Source organism: Argentina silus (assembly GCF_951799395.1).
Source record: "Argentina silus genome assembly, chromosome: 6".
In the NCBI taxonomy this organism is placed as follows: Eukaryota; Metazoa; Chordata; class Actinopteri; order Argentiniformes; family Argentinidae; genus Argentina; species Argentina silus.
The window spans coordinates 21,343,899-21,361,398 of NC_139660.1; the positions used below are offsets into that span (position 1 = coordinate 21,343,899).

General features: G+C 42.6%; 2 protein-coding genes across 2 annotated transcripts in view; both read right to left on the reverse strand.

Moving 5' to 3' along the window:
* LOC310806450 (cytochrome P450 26A1-like) overlaps positions 1-2,404 on the reverse strand; it is a gene marked incomplete at its 5' end in the record, with an annotated part of 3,022 nt that extends 618 nt beyond the window's left edge. The window contains 7 exons of the mRNA XM_083672551.1: positions 1-96; positions 475-627; positions 737-871; positions 973-1,122; positions 1,256-1,537; positions 1,762-1,986; positions 2,216-2,404. The exon at positions 1-96 is cut by the window's left edge and continues 618 nt beyond it. Of these exons, the coding sequence (XP_083528677.1) occupies positions 1-96; positions 475-627; positions 737-871; positions 973-1,122; positions 1,256-1,537; positions 1,762-1,986; positions 2,216-2,404 (1,230 nt within the window). The remainder of the gene's footprint in view (positions 97-474; positions 628-736; positions 872-972; positions 1,123-1,255; positions 1,538-1,761; positions 1,987-2,215) is intronic.
* A 2,270-nt stretch (positions 2,405-4,674) lies between these two features.
* cyp26c1 (cytochrome P450, family 26, subfamily C, polypeptide 1) lies at positions 4,675-9,793 on the reverse strand (the record flags this gene model as incomplete). Its single annotated transcript, XM_083672277.1, has 6 exons — positions 4,675-5,732; positions 7,121-7,546; positions 7,770-7,922; positions 8,253-8,528; positions 8,896-9,120; positions 9,590-9,793. The coding sequence occupies 6 exons, from the start codon at positions 9,791-9,793 to the stop codon at positions 5,382-5,384; spliced, it is 1,635 nt and encodes a 544-aa protein (XP_083528403.1). The 3' UTR covers positions 4,675-5,381.
* Positions 9,794-17,500: the final 7,707 nt, after the last annotated feature.

Here is a 17,500-nt window from a genome sequence, read left to right on the forward strand (position 1 = left end):
CGGTTGGAATTCCTCCTTGTTCGTCAGGGCTTCAAGCACGTCGTGTGTATCGCAGATGCTGTAGATGACGTTCCAGCCTTTGGGAATCTGGTAGCCCTGAAGAGACGCAGTTAAAGGATATAGTGAGATGTTGAGGTGCGGTACAGAGACTTTCTAGGGATATGTAAGTGCTCTGTAATAGATGTCGTCAGTAGAGGCTGGTGGAGGTAGAAATCGCAGGACGGGCTCATTGTAATGTAAGAAATGGAATGAGGAATATGTGGAATGAGAAACACACGTATTCCTTATTCCATTCCATACATTACAATGAGCCTGTCCTACGATCTCTACTTCCACCAGCGTCCGCTGATCTTTGCATGTGGTAATATTCCTATTCCCTACATATGCACCACACCTATGTTCATATGAGATATTTGCAGAAAAACATAAAAACATTTTTTTTTTATTACAACAACTGCATTGACGTCAGCTTACATTCAGCTCAAATGTTTTCAGTACCACGCGAAAGCCACCCGGAACTGGGGGGTTTAATCGTAGAGTTTCTTTGATGACGCAGCCGGTGTACTTTAGCTGCTCCAGCGATTCGATGTTTAGTGGTTTGTCCTCAGATTGACCTCCAAACAAGGACTGTAAAACATGAGAAGATACATAAATCTACAGAAAGAGAGGGGGCACGCTTCTTGCGTGATGAGAGTGTTGGTTGAGAACGATATTGTGAGTGACAGATATACTATACCTTCTCTAGAAGCTCCTGGCGAATTTTACGCACAGCATGGGCATGTAGCCCGAGAAACATCACCAGAGAGGTCGCAGTGCTCGCTGTAGTCTCGTGACCACCGAACAATAACTCTGTTGCGGACTCTTTTATCTCCTGGAGGAAATAAACAAATACATAAATAACGGTTCATACAAGCATAAACGAAAGCGTTTGGAATATGAAGACAGGCATAGAAATCAAAGACAACACTGTACCTGCATGCTTAGTCGCCCCTCGTTCCTCTCACCGTTCTCAATCAATAATTGAAGCGCATCCTTATAATTATTGTTTTCAGAAACGTTGAGAAGCTTCTTCTTTATGTTCTGCTCTATTTTTGAGTGGATGATATTGCGCGCTCTGAGACCCTACACAAATGCAAAGGTGAAAAAAAGATATCGGTCAATAATGTGAGCGCGCGTAAAAAAAAAAAAAAAAAAAGCCCCATTTGTGTACTAGTGCTTCTTCAATCAATCCTGCATAATTTGACAGAGCGCTTACCCGGTACAAGCCGCTGAAAGGAACATCGATCGGCAGGGAGAAAAGGTTCTTAATCATTTCTTCAAACGCTTCCACCAACTCCAGCTCGTCCGTCTTTGTTTGCTCCGGCTCGAAGCCGAGAAGGATCCTCATCGCTATGCGGAACATCAGACGTTTCATTTCTGGATACACCAGCACGCAGGGCTCGCTCCGCAGCCACCCATCCACCGCGCATTTCACCTCCTCTCGGATCACAGGAATGTACAGTTCAAGGGCTTCCCGTGAAAAGGCTTTCATGATCGCCTGAGGGGAAGAGAGAGAGAGAGGGGGGGGAGAGTGAGAGAGAGAGAGAGAGAGAGAGAGAGAGAGAGAGAGAGAGCTATAACATTATTACCAGACAGCGTTGTCATGAAGACTCGAGATACACTGCTGGTCACTGATTTCTGTTTTTATCACAACCATAACAGCGGGACAACCTGAGTGAGATTTACAGCAAATCCAGAGTAGCGCGTAATCGCTTCGCCTACCTTTTTCTTACTCTTGTGGAGCGCGCCGTGCGCGTTGGAGAGGGTGTGCGAACCGAGGATGATTCGTACTGACGCAGGCCACTGAGCAGCGACCAGTCTGTGCTCCGACATCAGAATCTGTTTCACGTTCTCTGACCCCATGATGCGCACCGTGGGGCTCCCAAAGAGATGCGTCTTGTAAATAAATCCATATTTCTGACGTTTGATCCTCAGGAATTTTCTTCTCTGGAAAATAGTGAGGATAATTATGCACACTGAAAAAAATGGCTCTGACAATCCCAGGCTGAATTACTTGCCAATCATGTATATAGGCTACAGGCAACACCTCTTCCCTCTCTAACCATTTAATTCAAACACTTTGAACTGAGGAGAAGAGCAAAATGACAATAACCAAATTCCGACCCGACCGCTCGGGAGAGTGTGAGTTGAGGTTTGAGGTGAGCCGTGAGCCTACCTGGAGGACCATCTGAAGCGTCTCTCCCAGGAAGGGCAGTCCCATAGTACCTGGAGGAAGAGGACACCGGCAGCTTGGATCACATCCACTGATGACGTACATCTCCCACAGCTTCACAGCCGCCGCGATCAGCAGGAGCGGGAGGACGAGAGTGCACAGGCACGTTACGAACAGCGTGTAGAAACCCATCTCGAGGAGAGTCCAGATAAACCCGTGCACCAGGAACTGCGCGAAGTAACGGTGTCGAAGTTGTCAAGTGTAGCACTCGACTGGTATGTCTCACCCTCCATTCTGCGCTTTTATACCCCTGTTTTTCCGCAACTCTTGGTCCCATCTTACTTTGGTCAGACAAATTAGTTCACACAGAGTTCATCTTTAATTGTGCTGCTATTGCTCACGTCCCGCGCCCCGCCCACAGTAGACTGGCCAAAATGTTTAACTATTTGTTGGGGGCGCATATTACCGGTAATACCACCAAAGCCTTACAATAGCCTGTCATTTGTCTTTGACAAGGACCTATATGTTCCTACATTTCCGAATACTTATCAGCTTGGACTGAACGGCGTAGTCTTTGCCTCGTTTTAATTTCATAAGCATGGTTTAGCCTATGTGATATTTATCAGGGAAATTCAATTACTCTTCGGGAAAGGACTCGCGTCCGTGGAGAGGACACCATTACGCACGCGCCAACAGCCAGTGCAGTAGTTGTCCTGTCAGCTGCAGCCCGTTTTTCGTGGTCAGTGGATATTGTTTTGTTTATTGTTTTGTTTAGTTTACACTATGGGGGTTACGTTTTATGAATACTGTGGAAATGGTGATGTCACCAAAACACTCACTGTCAAAAGCATCCTCAATACTACGTCAACACGTTCTCTGTCTGTAACCGAGGCATTTCGCAACGCTATTCCGCCAGAGGTGGGGGCTGGGCTGGGAATAGCTGTCCCATTCCCATGCGATGACCTGCCTGTGACCTAACAAGGACCGTGACATCCGTGTGAACTCCAGTGCAAAACGTCGCCAAGTTCAGTGTCCATCAGATAACGAGGCTACAGGGCCCTATAACGCACATAATTAGAGCGGGCTCGCATTATTGTTTTCGCTGTCATTTGTTCTGTGACTGTCAATCAAGGCGATCAAGTTGAAACAATCAAGGCATTTGAATCATAGCCTAATGAGGTTTTTTGCCCCATCGGTACATTTCTTTCAATTAACCAGGGGATTAAATCTATAGCAAACATGTTGTCCTCTTTAATTTGACATAGTGTATCTTTTTGATTTCGAGTAATTTTAACATTATTCGTTGGATTAGCCTACAACTAGACCTATTCCTTGTGGTAAGATCCCTAAAAAGTGGATGTCCTGACTCATCTAAGGCAGTCTATTTGCATCTATGGACCTTTTGACTTGTTTATTGACAATTCGAGTCGTCAAACCTTCCAAACGCCCTCATTGACTGCGAATTATATCGTGATATTTCATTGGTGTGGTGTGGTGAATGCTGGTGAAATGTATGCGCAGCCAACAAAGCCGTTACTTCAATTGAGGGTCAATGGGGCACAGTTAGATGGTTCACTAAGGGGTCACGCTGCCATACGAGGTCCCTCTGAAGGTGTCATCTTTTACAGGTTCCATTCATCAGGGAACGACTGATGCTGTCCGATTAAATATAGGCCTACATGTGACATAACTGCACAGAACATTATATAATTTAATGTTATGATTTAGCGAACTAAATCAGACCCACAAGTAATCAGTAAGACCTTGTCATTTGACATTGAGGCCTACGCCTCCACACTCTTAAACGAAAGCCTCTAATCTATCACCAGTTTCAGCCGTGTTGGGAAACATGTTTTCCTTTTCCGGATATGCTTTAAAATGTTATGCTGAATTGCAAATCATTTCAGTGTTAATCCCATGAATGATACTACTAATAAAAAAGAATTACCTGTAACAGGCTACATCATAAAACATTGTAAAGCATATCTATCGAAATAATTGTAATTTCACAACACCACTCAAAATGGTGGCAGCTATAGTTGGACTAAGTAACTTAACTAGTAACTTTGATAGTGCTTCGAAACACAGACCATTGTGGTTACGCATGTGACGGCAATTACACATCTTTACATGGTATAGCACAGCAAAAATGTCGGTATTTTTGTAATTTACTCTGTACGTCAATTTTACAACAACTACATACAAATAAACATGTTAACTGAACAGGACAAATATATACACACTCCATAAAGGAGTAAAAGTGCTATCTCCTTCCATGTATCCATCTTGACCAAGTAATTTCACAGCGCTTCTATTATGCTTCAAAATCAACAGGCAATTATTCATATCATTAATAAAAATGATAGCAACAATAATAACAATAATAGTATTAAAATAATAATAATAATAATAATAATAATAATAATAATTCATTATAATTCGTAATACTAGTAATAATGATTATAGGTAATAGGCCTCCTCTGTAAAACACTGATAGCTTCTACACTAAAATAATCGAAGAATTAGGCTATTCACAGATATGGTCTGTTATAACGGTCTATGCTTTATACATTGGCTAGTGTCTTGTGTTATCGAACTATTCATAATTCTAACTGTACACAGAATAACACTTTCTATAAATAAAGCTTATTTATAATGCTACTTCATTTCATACACACAGAACATTGTTAAGCATGTACTATATCACATTCATATACTTAAAAAAACTTAAACATACATTTTGAAGGTATTTCGGAATGTATTTTGGAGACACCAAGTGCAATATAGGCCTATGTAAGACTGTTTTGCATCAGACGTACTGTATAAGTAAACCATTTATAACTGAAACCAGATGACACACAGATGACAAGTCGTTCACTAGTATAGCCTATACTTCGCAGGATGACACAAATCTCTCAATATCAAAAGTGTTCAGTCACTTTTTCAAACCCAGTGCGTCACAATGAGATCGTTGTGATGAAGGTCATCTCAGGTCACATGGGCCTCGGCTTCGGTTCCATTTTAGAATTATCATCTTGTTCCAATTTACAGGTTCTTCGGGACGAATGGGTTATGTTTCATGCTGATATACCAAAACTCAATAACTTAAAATTGTAATAGCGAAAATGTTGATGATTCATGTCTCTAATTTAACACCTCAACCGGGTGCCTAGACTGTATCGGTGTACGCGTAGTTGAAATGCACGTGCAATCCGTTGACTGGGTGGACAATTGGCACCGTTTGCATCTTGGGGAATGTTTCTGTGGCGAGCGTCCATTTGGATGTACCGATCAACTCAACTGCCAGAGTTTTTAATATCATTTGGGCAAGTTCCTTTCCAACGCAACTCCTTACACCACCTCCAAATGGGACGTAATTGAAACGCCCAGTCTTGCTCTCGTCACGCTCGCATCCGAAGCGGTCAGGGTCGAAGATTTCTGGGCTCTGGAACACGGCGGCTGTCTCGTGGGTGTCCCTGATGCTATACATCACACTCCATCCCTTCGGAATCTGATAGCCCTTGAAATTTGACAAACAAAACAAAATGTAAATAAGTAAATATTTAAAAGTCTAAGCAAATGTCTTTGCTTATTGTCATCCTCTAAATTATTTCGACTTTCAACTGATTAATCAATCCATTTTTGTTTCAATCATAATTCGATTTAGTGTCAGAATTTATGCTGAGACAAAATAGCAAATAGTATAAGCAATATTTTAATATTATATTACAAAATGTGACATGAACCTAAATATCATCAGGTCTATTCCTGATTTAGTCTGCAATCACCATTAATCACCATTAAAATTAAAGTTTGAAGAATTCAAGCTAATCGAATCGGTTGGATTGGCGGCCACGTCTCATTTCAGGGTTCACATTATCGTCTCCTCGACATGAAACTATTGAAGTTTGTATTTTCACCCCGGCACTGACCTCAGTTAACCCTAGCCCTCTTCTCAAGTGATAGCCCATGTGAATCCGGTCACTCTGTAGAAAGGATGCACTTGAGCGCACACGCATAATGGTGTTCAGAATACGCGTCCAATTACTTTCAGAAAGACAAAATGGCGTTATATTTGTGCTTTCGAATAATATAGCCTATGGTTTCCGTTTAAACCATCTTAGTGACTAATTGCCAATAGAGAACAGGGTTCTCTGGGGCTGGCGGTGGGGTTTATCTGAGGTCAGCTTCCCAGGGTAGACGTACGCTTCTCCCTTTGCGTAAAAATGCAGTAGACCTATACGCACGACGATAGGGGAGACCGGGGGCAAATGTAACAGGGGGCAGATTTACCACCCTGTTGTTCTCCAATCAGAAACATGCTTAAGTGATGACACTCATTCTGCACATGCTCTCTTCTCTGCGTTCTCTTCCTGACTAACAAAAATCAATGCTATTTCTTTGGCAAAAAAAAGTTAATTGTTGACATGTGTCAGAATTGTTGCTAGCAGGTTTGTCATGGCTGCTAGGGTTGGAGGCAATTGTAACACAGTGTAACTGTGACTAATCAGTCTGTGGCTGGGCATTGGGTTGTTTTTAACAAGAGGCTCTAATGTTACTGTTATTTAGACTACCTATGAGGTCTAGTTAGGAGGTCTTTTTGTGTGCTGTTTATTCCGCAAAAGTGTTTTGTGGCTCATAGAATCAAAACGAGGATCGATCACGGATTAAAACATTGTTACCATTACAGGTGTTAATGGGGCATTAGTGTGTCTGTCTCAGTGGATTTATTTGGTGTTTTTCAAAGGTGTTAGAATTGCCCACGCCTACTGTTACAATTGTAACATCAGACTCTATAGAGATCTATAAATGGTATGAATGATTAGTCGACAGATGTACGTTTCTATTATCAAAAAAATTACTGGTCTAGTGGTTGAATGCAATTGCCCCCGGTCTCCCTATACTTACGTCCAATTCGAATGTTTGCAGCGCTGTCCTGTATCCTCCAGATACCGGCGGGAGAAACCGGAGCACTTCCTTGACGACACAGTCAATGTAACGCAGCTGACTCAGTTTCTCCATCGTTAAATACGGTATATGAGACCGACAACAGGGCATCTCTTCGCAATGAACAGCCCCGTTCCCATTCAGCAACGAGGTGGTTTCTGTATCCGAGGGCCCGTACTCCTCGTGTCCAGTGGGAGGACATTTCAGACTGTTTTCTTTGCCTGCGCCGCTGTGAGCGCTGTGTGCGTCGTAGCCGAGGCCCTCTGACTCCAGCTCCAGCCTGGCTTTCTCCACCACAGCGGGGTGCCGCAGAAGCTGAAGGACAAGCGAAGTGGAAGCACTGGCAGTAGTTGAGTGAGCAGCAAATATTAACTCCACCGCTGTCTCCTAGAGAACATAAACAGAACACAATTAGGCCTAACCATTTAGCTTTAATCTGACCTAACCTTGATCATGAATTTTCGTTGGCATCCAAAGCACATCAATTGTCAACTCAACTACAGTCTGTAACGTTGGGGTAGGTCTACCGTAGGCTATATTTCAGTGTGTGCCACTGCCAAGCGGATAAACAGATATCAGTCCAACAAGAAGCTCAAGAGCTGTAATTTACCTTCAGCTCCTGAATACTGAGCTCGTGTCCGTTTTCCTTGGCGCTGCTCAACATGTAATCGAAAGCATCATAGTACTCCTGTTGCTGTTTCTGCATCTTCTCCTCTATGATTTTCTCCATGCACGCATGCAGGATTTCACGGGCTTTAATCCCCTGTGGAGAAAATATAACTCAGCACGACCTCTTGGAGACCTTAGAGTAGCCTAAATGGGTGAAATTAGAACTGTATTCTATCTTGTTGTTGCAAGTTCATTTGAGGTGAAAGGCAGCTGCAGCCTGACATTGGTATTGGTACCCATCAGAGTTATTAATCCACATAAATGTATCGAATGAAACATGTATGATCACATTTCTTTAGTCAAAATATGTTTGCCAAACAATTCGGATATATATGATATTGAATTGATATTTCACATTGGATTGTCATTGAATTGTTATGATAATATTATTGAAACAGTATCTAAAAGCATAACTTTTACTCACTTTACGGAGGCCACTCAATGGTGCGTCAAATGGGAGTGAGAAGAGGTTATTCATGAGTTGCTCAAATATCGAAGCCAGGTAAACTATGCGTTTTTCCTCCATTTTCAGTCCCAGCAAGACTCTTACAGCAATGCGAAATGTGAGAGATTTGGCTGCGGCGTAAACATCCACTGCGCCAGGCTCAGAGCACCACTTTGCAATTTCAGACTTGACAACATCTTGCAAGCGGGGTAGGTACGTCTCAAAAGCCCCGCGGCTAAACACTTTTGCCAAGATCTTAAAGTAAAGGAAAGCATAATAAAAAGTTATCACCTTGTTCAAGACAATCTAGGCAACATTTTAATATAGGTTTTGAGACAATTTAATACCTCTATTTATTCGGCTATCTTGCGTAATAACGAATAAACAGTAGCAATTGAAATATTTGGTTTGGAATATAGGCCACATTATTATTTGATTGCATTGTATGTTAAGCCTCCAAGCCTCCAAGCCTACAATTTTATAGCTACTTATCTTATCAACTCAGAATTTCTGCCCACACTGAAATGTGTTTAAGACATGTTTTATTATCGCGCCCACACTGAAATGTGTTTAAGACATTTTTTATTATCGTGTTGAATACTAGTCTTTGTTTCATCCTTACCTTCCTCTTCTTCTTGTGCAGATCTCCGATGGAGTTGACCAATGTGTTGGGTCCCAGGATAATCCGGGTGCTCTGAGGCCATTGCGTGCAAACCAAGTTGTGTTCTCCAAGTAGAATTTTGCGGATGTTTTCAGCACCAGTCACCCGGATAACAGGCTTCCCTAAGAGGTGGGTTTTAAACACGTTTCCGTGCTTCTCTCTCCGGGAGATGTGGAAGTCGGACCCCTGTCATAAAACACATGTAAGCGGTCAAGGAGGTGTTAATTTCATGCGCGCTATAACGAGGGCGCGCTCCTAATTTTACGCCCAGTCTGGAAGCACGAAGCATTCCAGGAGGAAAGCGGCGTGGAATTGAAGTGAAAACGTCTGTTTTTCACCGCAAGAATGAATTACACACGCTCATCAAGTCCACACATGCAGGCTATACAGTGCCAAGGACGCATTAACTGCTGAACAGAGACAATCCAGTGTTTTAAGTTACAGTATAGCCTATAAAATGCTGCTTTAGAGATCAAAAACTTTTTCAGAACGTTAACTGTAATTAGTGAAAGCAGCCTAAACCATAACTTTCCACATTAACCATGGCAACTCAGTCGTCGAAGCGTTTGTGGTCAAAAGAGAAACGAACGCCCATGTATAACAAAGGCTGTATTTTGGAACGCTTGTAAAAATGAAACTACACGCTTCGTCCTACCTGAAAGAGCCAGTGGAAAGTTTCCCCCACCAGTGGCCAACCCATGGAGCCTTTAGGTAGCGGCAGGTTGCACTCCTTGTCCCGCGTAATGGTCCACCGGAAAGTCCACAGTTGCCTGGTGACGGCCAGCAGCAGCAGGGCAGAGAGCACAGATGTGAGCGCTGTGAGCAGCGCGGACCAGTGACCGGGATCCAGGAGGAACATCTCCAAACATCCACGTGCTACTGTGCAAACTCTGTCGCTGTGCTTCTTTCCTCTGTCCAAAAGAGAGACATTTTTTTTAAAATTATAATACAGTTCGTTTTCAGCTTTTAGGTTTAAAAGAAGAAGAAAAAAAAGAAAAAAATACTATATTTAAGAAATGAAGACTCGTAAGATGCCAGAAAAACATATTTGTAAGATGTTTAACGCACATGAAGCAGATGTCGGTATGCTAAATGAAAAAGAAAAGAGAAGATTAATTTAAATTCAACTGAAATCTCCTCCATTCTGCCTCCGTTTACTTCCCCTTGAATGACGAGAAACTGACAGGTATTCCAAATAGTTTTACAGGTTACATGCGCCGGCTTGTCTATTTATGTGCGTTTATACAGTTCAGGGGGCTCAATAACCCCAAGGCGCCCCGCGTTTTATAGCTCAGGGCAGTAAATCATGCAAAAGCGGGGGATCCGCTTAGATCGACTGAAATACAGTAGCCTCCACTTGGTCAGAGACCTGTAAGCCATAGGGCAAATGCTGACTGACGGTCTTCACCTTGAGAAAAATCAACACAAGCGCAATTGCCCCAGTTAACCAAAAGTGCACTTTGGCTTGAGAAAAAACATCATAACCCCCACAACATCAAGGAAACAAGTCTGACTATTGACCAAGGGGGTTAGGAGAGCCGCTCACACTTACCTAGTCTTAAACGTCCCTGACAGCAGCAAGAAATTCGTCCTTATAAGTCTCACTCCAAAGGTATACTCTATTCCTCCACACTGAATTGTTCGCACGGCGCTTTATAAATATTGGAACACAACATGATCCACCTTCACAGATGACGTATTACGTTTTTTTTGAATATCTAAAGAGCTTGATAAATCGCCAGGATTGGAGAAAAGTTTGTGATCATATAGCACTCGGAGATTGAGTGTGCGCGAAGCAGGGGCGGCTTTGAAAGAGTGTAGTCTGGGGATCGAGTGGCGTCGGATGGAGGAGACAGGTAACCAATCGCTGAAACCCCATAGCTTGACTGACTATTCTGTTAACACAGTCCTCAATTGGCATGCTGCAATGCTGCTTTGTTGCTTGTCTGAAAGATCTGAAAGGAACAATATATTGGCTTATTTATTTTTTTCGTATAAAAGGTATATTCTTGGCCAGCTGGTCCACTCTTTAAAGTTATTGCATGACAATTTCAATTTGCTAAATTACTATTTATTCTGTATTTTTTATCTTCGGGGAAATAGAGCTTATTTGGTGCACAAATGTATGTCCTTAATCTAACTAAGGGCACTAGCGTATATATCCAATAAGCCATCCAAATGTTCCTTTTTCCTACGCTGTTATTCCTCCCTAATGAATATGCCTAGGCCTACAGTCAAGATAAAAGTGAAAATAGCCGTGTCCAAATTTGACACAATGTAGACCTATTTAACTAAGCTGTTGTCACTATATTTCACACAACATGACGAATTTGAATGTAAGACAAATGTAAATGTAGCTCATTCAAAAACTCGGGAAATGTTAGACATTCCTATCTCTTCTAAATCGAGTTACCTACCTCTCCTGTCTCATGTTCACTGCTGTTGAATAACGCCTTTTGGTGGGAGCGTGCCCCACATCGCGCAGTTCCAGGTGGGTTCCTTTCCCGTTCAGGGAACAGACGGAACACCTGTTGCACACAGCTTGGAGTTGATGCCAGGTGATTGTCTCTCGTTGGGCGCTGACAGATATGCTCGCCTACTTGCCTTGATCTATATCGCCTCGCCTACTCATCGCCTGTTTTTGACCATATGCAAAAATCAGCAGACTCATGTAATGTTCCAATTGTCTTTCAGTTCATGAAAATATCTTTCAATGAACAGATCTTCACGTTTTAGATTTAATATGCATGTAGGCCTAACTGCTAGTTTCCTTTCCAACATTATAAAGAAACCGCGGGCGAGTAATTCCCTAAATTTCGTTTTCTGAATGATGCGTTCATTTGTTCTATCGCCTACAAGAGGTTATAGCCTCATTATAATAGTTGAATGATTCGTTTAGGCTATTGTGAAACGAATTGAGTTTTAATTGCATGGCATTGATTTATCCAGAGTGAATAGACGGAGGCATTCATGTTTGAGGTGGGCTGTAAGTGAGGAGACACACACACACACACACACACACACACACACACACACACACACACACACACACACACACACACACACACACACACACACCACCTATACAGACTTTACAGATGGTTTATAATAATAACAGTCAAATACCAAGGGTGGAAATCATAATCATTTATTTCTAGCAAAATAGTGGACATATACATATAGAAACTCCTGCAAAAAACTGCATCTCAAAAACATGTTGGTCATGTGATGTTGATAATTTCATTCAATTGGAAGACACATTGGTAGCAAATCATTCTGCAAGCACTAAAACATTGATTTATGAATGGGTATCATGAATCATATATGGTCGCTATGAACTATATTACTAACAGTTTGATTGACCACTCACAATTGATAAACCATTACAAAGGCCTGTTCATCTTTCACAAAGATATACAAAGCTTTTTCAAACCCTTCATTGCCAACTGATCACTTACAAAGCTTAATAAAAGCCTCAAGAATATATTTATCGATTTAAAAATATGCAACCATTTTACTTGTCTGTCTTAACCTGTCTTAACACTGTAACAATGTCAGAAGAGAATGACATAGCACATGTCATAACTTTTAATGACACATAATAACAATTTTTTTTCCTGTCAAAGGAATGACAACATTGATCAGGACATGTAATCACTGCGAATGACAAGCAATTACATTACATTTTCAGGACGCATGGTGCATGACATTGGAATATTCATCTCTCCTTTCACATAATATATAATAATATATGCCAGTTAGCTGACGCTTTTATCCAAAGCGACTTACATTGCAGTGAGTGCATACATTTCAGTATATATGGTCCCAGCGGGAATCAAACCCACAACCTAAGCGTTGTTAGCGCCATGCTCTACCAACTGAGCCACAGAGGACCTTCACATCATGATACAAAGTTCTATGGAATGTCATTTAAGGCATTGCCGTACTTAATGGCAATATCATGGCTGGATATTTAATGTAACTATCACTAAATCTTCATTGAGCCTTTCATGAAGCCATGTCAGAGTTAGCATTGGCTGCTCCTGCATGTCATGTAATAGATAGCTTAATGCTCTAATATCGTCTGACAGTTTGTGTGAATTTCGTTTTCTGTCCCTGCATGGACCATATATGGGTCTTCCTGCATGTACTGTACTGTGTACCCCTGTTAGCAGGGGAGGCTGGTGGAGATAGAAATCGGAGGACGGGCTCATTGTAATGGCATGGAATGAGGAATGGGATCAAACACGTGTGCCTGTGTGCCTTCCTCATTCCATTCCGTGCGTTATAATGAGCCCAGTCCTCCGATGTCTGCCTCCACTGGTTTGTTATGCTCTCAACCATATGACTCAGCTTTGACTTGCCTCTCTCTTTTCATACCTCAGGTGTGTTTTTTTTACCACCTCCGCTCTGTCAGTGTCATGGAGACACTCACCACCACCGCCCCTCATCTCTCTCCCTCTCTCTCCCTCTCTCTCCCTCTCTCTCTCTCTCTCTCTCCCAGTGGGTATTTGGTCATGGTTGAGCTGGTGTTTCAGATGCTCTAGTCATGACTCACGTGCAGCAGTGTGTCAGGCCCCGTTATTTCTGTTTGCTGTGATTACAGTGGTCCGTCCCAAAGTATGTCGGCAATGTCACAACGACCCCGCTTAGTCAGGCCGTTCTCCAGCAGGGCTATGATTACGCAGCTTGTCTCTAACCCGGTCCCTTACCGTTGTTTTAAGTCCTTGGTTACGGAGCAGTTCACCGAGACGTGCTCCTGTTTTGATTACTTAACGTGTGTATTTTGTGTTTTATTGTGTCGTATTTTTAAGGTTTTGGGTTTTGTTATCATATTTATATTGCACGCCTGCCAAAGAGAACTCTGTCTCAGTGTGTCCCCCTGGATAAATAAAGGTTCAATGAAAGAAAATAATAAACGAAAAAAAACAAAAACGTCTTGTTTGCAGTGCTTTAATTCCAAGCAAAGTGAATATGTACCAAACATAATCCCTATGATGCCAAACAAAGTAGTTCATGACATTGTTATAACAACACGGTTATAACAACATGCTTATAACATGTCATGTAGGCCTTTTCAACCAGATAAGCCCTGCTGTAGTGTTTGAAATATTATTCACACTTCCAGCTTGACACCTTTCCTTTTTCCTTTGGTCACATGCCAATTCGTCCCCAGGTGATTCAAGTAAGCCCCTGTGCATCCCCACCCCCCACCCCCCACCCCTCACCGCCCCCACCCCCCACCCCCCACCCCGACCCCCAGTCCCTGCATAGTCCAAAGTGCGCTGACACTACCCTGCAAAACGGCTGCCTATACAGAGATATGAAGCACAGCCCTTCCCCCCCCTCCCTCCCTCCAGAGTCAGAGAGGAGGCAGGTAAACAGACAGGGCTTGCCAGGGGGGGTATTAGGATTTAGACTAATCTCTCCCGGGGGGCACAGGGGCAGTATGGCTGTCTAAGACTCAGTGGTTCCTCCTCTCGCTGCTACTGACACCGGCCCTGTCACAACTCCCTGGTGTTCAGGACTTAGTAGCCAGCCAGCTGATCTGATGGATCTGATAAGTAAGTCCATGTTTACATAATGCTGGCATCACATTACAGTAGAAAATGCAGTGAAACAACATGCGTTTCCCCAAATGATTTGTGTTTCTAACAGTGAACATGGTAAGGCCAGGCCTGCCTGCTCCACAAGCACAAGGGATGTGACAACATGCAGCGTTTTTAGTTCCTGTGACCCGGTCTCACTTTGATGTTTGATCATCCTCTTCGCTTAGCTGAGATGTGTGTGTGTGCGTGTGTGCGTGTGTGTGTGAGAGTGCATGTGTGTGTGTGCGTGCGTGTACGCGTATGTGTGTGACCCAGTCTCACTTTGATGTGTAAGTGAGGCTCAACACAGGCACCTTCCACTCAACCTTTAACTGGGGCAAGGGGTGTGTGTGTGTGTGTGTGTATGTCTGTGTGTATGTGCGTGTGTGTGTGCATGTGTTTGTGAGAGAGTGGTGAGAGAGGGAGAGAGAGAGAGAGAGAGAGAGAGAGAGAGAGAGAGAGAAAGAGAGGGGGGAGAGAGAGGGAGGGAGAAAGAGAGAGAGGGAGAGACAGAGAGAGAGAGAGAGAGAGAGGGATAGAGAGAGAGAGGGATAGAGAGAGAGAGGGAGAGAGAGAGAGAGAGAGGGTCTAGGCAGAGCAGCAAAGACATTCCCCTGTCTAGATATTTAGCAAATCCCATTATTAATTTTAACAGCCGAGACAGGGAATACCAAAGGAGAAGCTATCCGCTATGGCAGAGGGAGACAAGTAGACGCATGCCAGACATACGCAGAGAGCTGCTCCTCTAGACAAACACACAAGACTCATGTCGGGATGATAAATGAATGTGTTCAACACCAATATCCCCAAGAGATGTTACACTGTACATTTACCTATATGACCCTAATAGAGGTTATCCATTTACCAATATCACCTCAAATATATTAGTCATTTCTTTTCTTTCCTTACTTCAGTCAAACATTAAAATGATTGATATGCTATGATAGGTTTTCTTTTCAATAAGATGTCCACAAAAAGAACTGTCAACACAGCTTCCAGTGTGAAACTCAAACAACGTCGACTGCAATTTGAACATTCTCTCTTGCCATACACCAGTAGAATCATATCAGTGAGTTATCCCGGAAATCCATCATCTATTGATCAATTCAATTAATTGACTTGGGGGGCCTTAGTCACTGTGTGATGTTAGTAACCTTTATGTTGAAAAGACTTGATCAAGCTGCTTATCAGGAAAGAGGGATGTACGTCTTTCCCAGAGTGAAGAAAAGGCATAATGTAAACACTGGGGAGAGATAAAAGACAGTGAACTATGCCACCAGTTAGCCTGGAGGAAGCTACCAGTGACATGTGTCTGCAAACCTTCACTCTGAAGTGAACAGAGCTCCCTGCATGTGTCTGAGGTTCAGATAGAATTTGAGAGCTGCGTGTTTCTCAGTCACGGATAAGATAGTTAGGGATTACCCGAACATACTTTGACAATAGTAGCAGAACACCAATTGTGTCTTGTGGGACGCGTCAGGCATGAAATGAAAGCTTTTAAATGCTTTGTTATCCAAATGAAGTAGGTAAACACCAAGGTTGAATATCAAGATGTTAAACGGTTAGTTCATTATCTTACAACTTATGGTCAGATGGTTCCTTATCTTGAAATAAGTCTATGGACCAGGAGAAACTGTAATCCATGGGTCAGAGTTGTTTAAATAACCACTACTTAGCTTTAGATAACTTTAGCCACTGCTAACAAAAAAAACAATGGGAGTGTTCCCATTTCAACACTTGCGGTCAAATCACTTTGAAGTACTTCCAACCAAGTTAATTTGAGGTGATTTGGCCCCAAATTTAGAATTTTAGTTTTTGTTCCCCAATCACTCCCATTGTTTTTTTGTTAGCGGTGTTAGTAGTGGCTGTTTAAACAACTCTGTACCATGGATTAGAGTTTCTCCTGACCCATCCCTTTAGGAGACAATAAGAATAACTTATTGGACCATCTTAACACCAATTGCGCAAATAGTCAAGGAACTGAATTGGAGACTGTAGTTCAAGGAGTCAACTGCAGCAGATCAAAAATGGAAGAATGCAGCAATCTCCATAACAAAAAACACCTATAATTAACAGTGAAAAATAAAACCGTTGAGCTCATCCTTTTGTTGTTTTTGATGTTCTGTTGCTTCATGTCTTTAGAAGATTTTGTAATTGTTATACTTATTACGTACCCCACCTCTTTGATCATTAATTACACCACACACATGCACATGCACACGCACGCACGCACGCACACACGCACGCACGCACGCACCCACGCACGCACGCACACACACACACACACACACACACACACACACACACACACACACACACACACACACACACACACACACAACATGCGCACATTCATACTCAAAGATAATTATGAAGTCTAAGGCTTGTGATCAAATGAATAAGGCAGTTATTAAGCTGTCAATATTAAGCTACAATAAGCTGTCCTGTAAATCTATATAAATCCCACTGGTTCCACTAGACAAAAAAAACACTTAATAAACCCCCTTTTAAAAACATGTTTGGACCCAATGATCCATCCAAAGAAGTACTTTTGGTGTCACGATGATATCACTTCAACCTAGTGTACTCAGAGGTAAACTGTGGTGCTGCAGTCAATTTGCAGAGGAAACAGTGAGGTCATTCTAAACCGCCTTTCCGGGGAAATCTAACACTCCTCAATCAACATGCCCAAGCTGTCGATCAAGGGAACCTCCAGCAAAAGAAAGGGAAAGTTGTCCTCACTCCAAATGCAACCACCTCAAGGAAAAAGGACCAGCAAGTTGAGAGCTGACGCTATACGATGAATATAACAAAGTTGAAAGGGCAGTATTATGTTAGAAACATTGTTATTACTGTATTTGACGATGAGCGAGCGTGATCGCTGGTTCATAGTGAGCTTTTGTGGCATTCACGGTCATGTTAGGGCAGTGTCAGTCAGTGGAGGCTGGTGGAGGTAGAAATTGGAGGACGGTCTCATT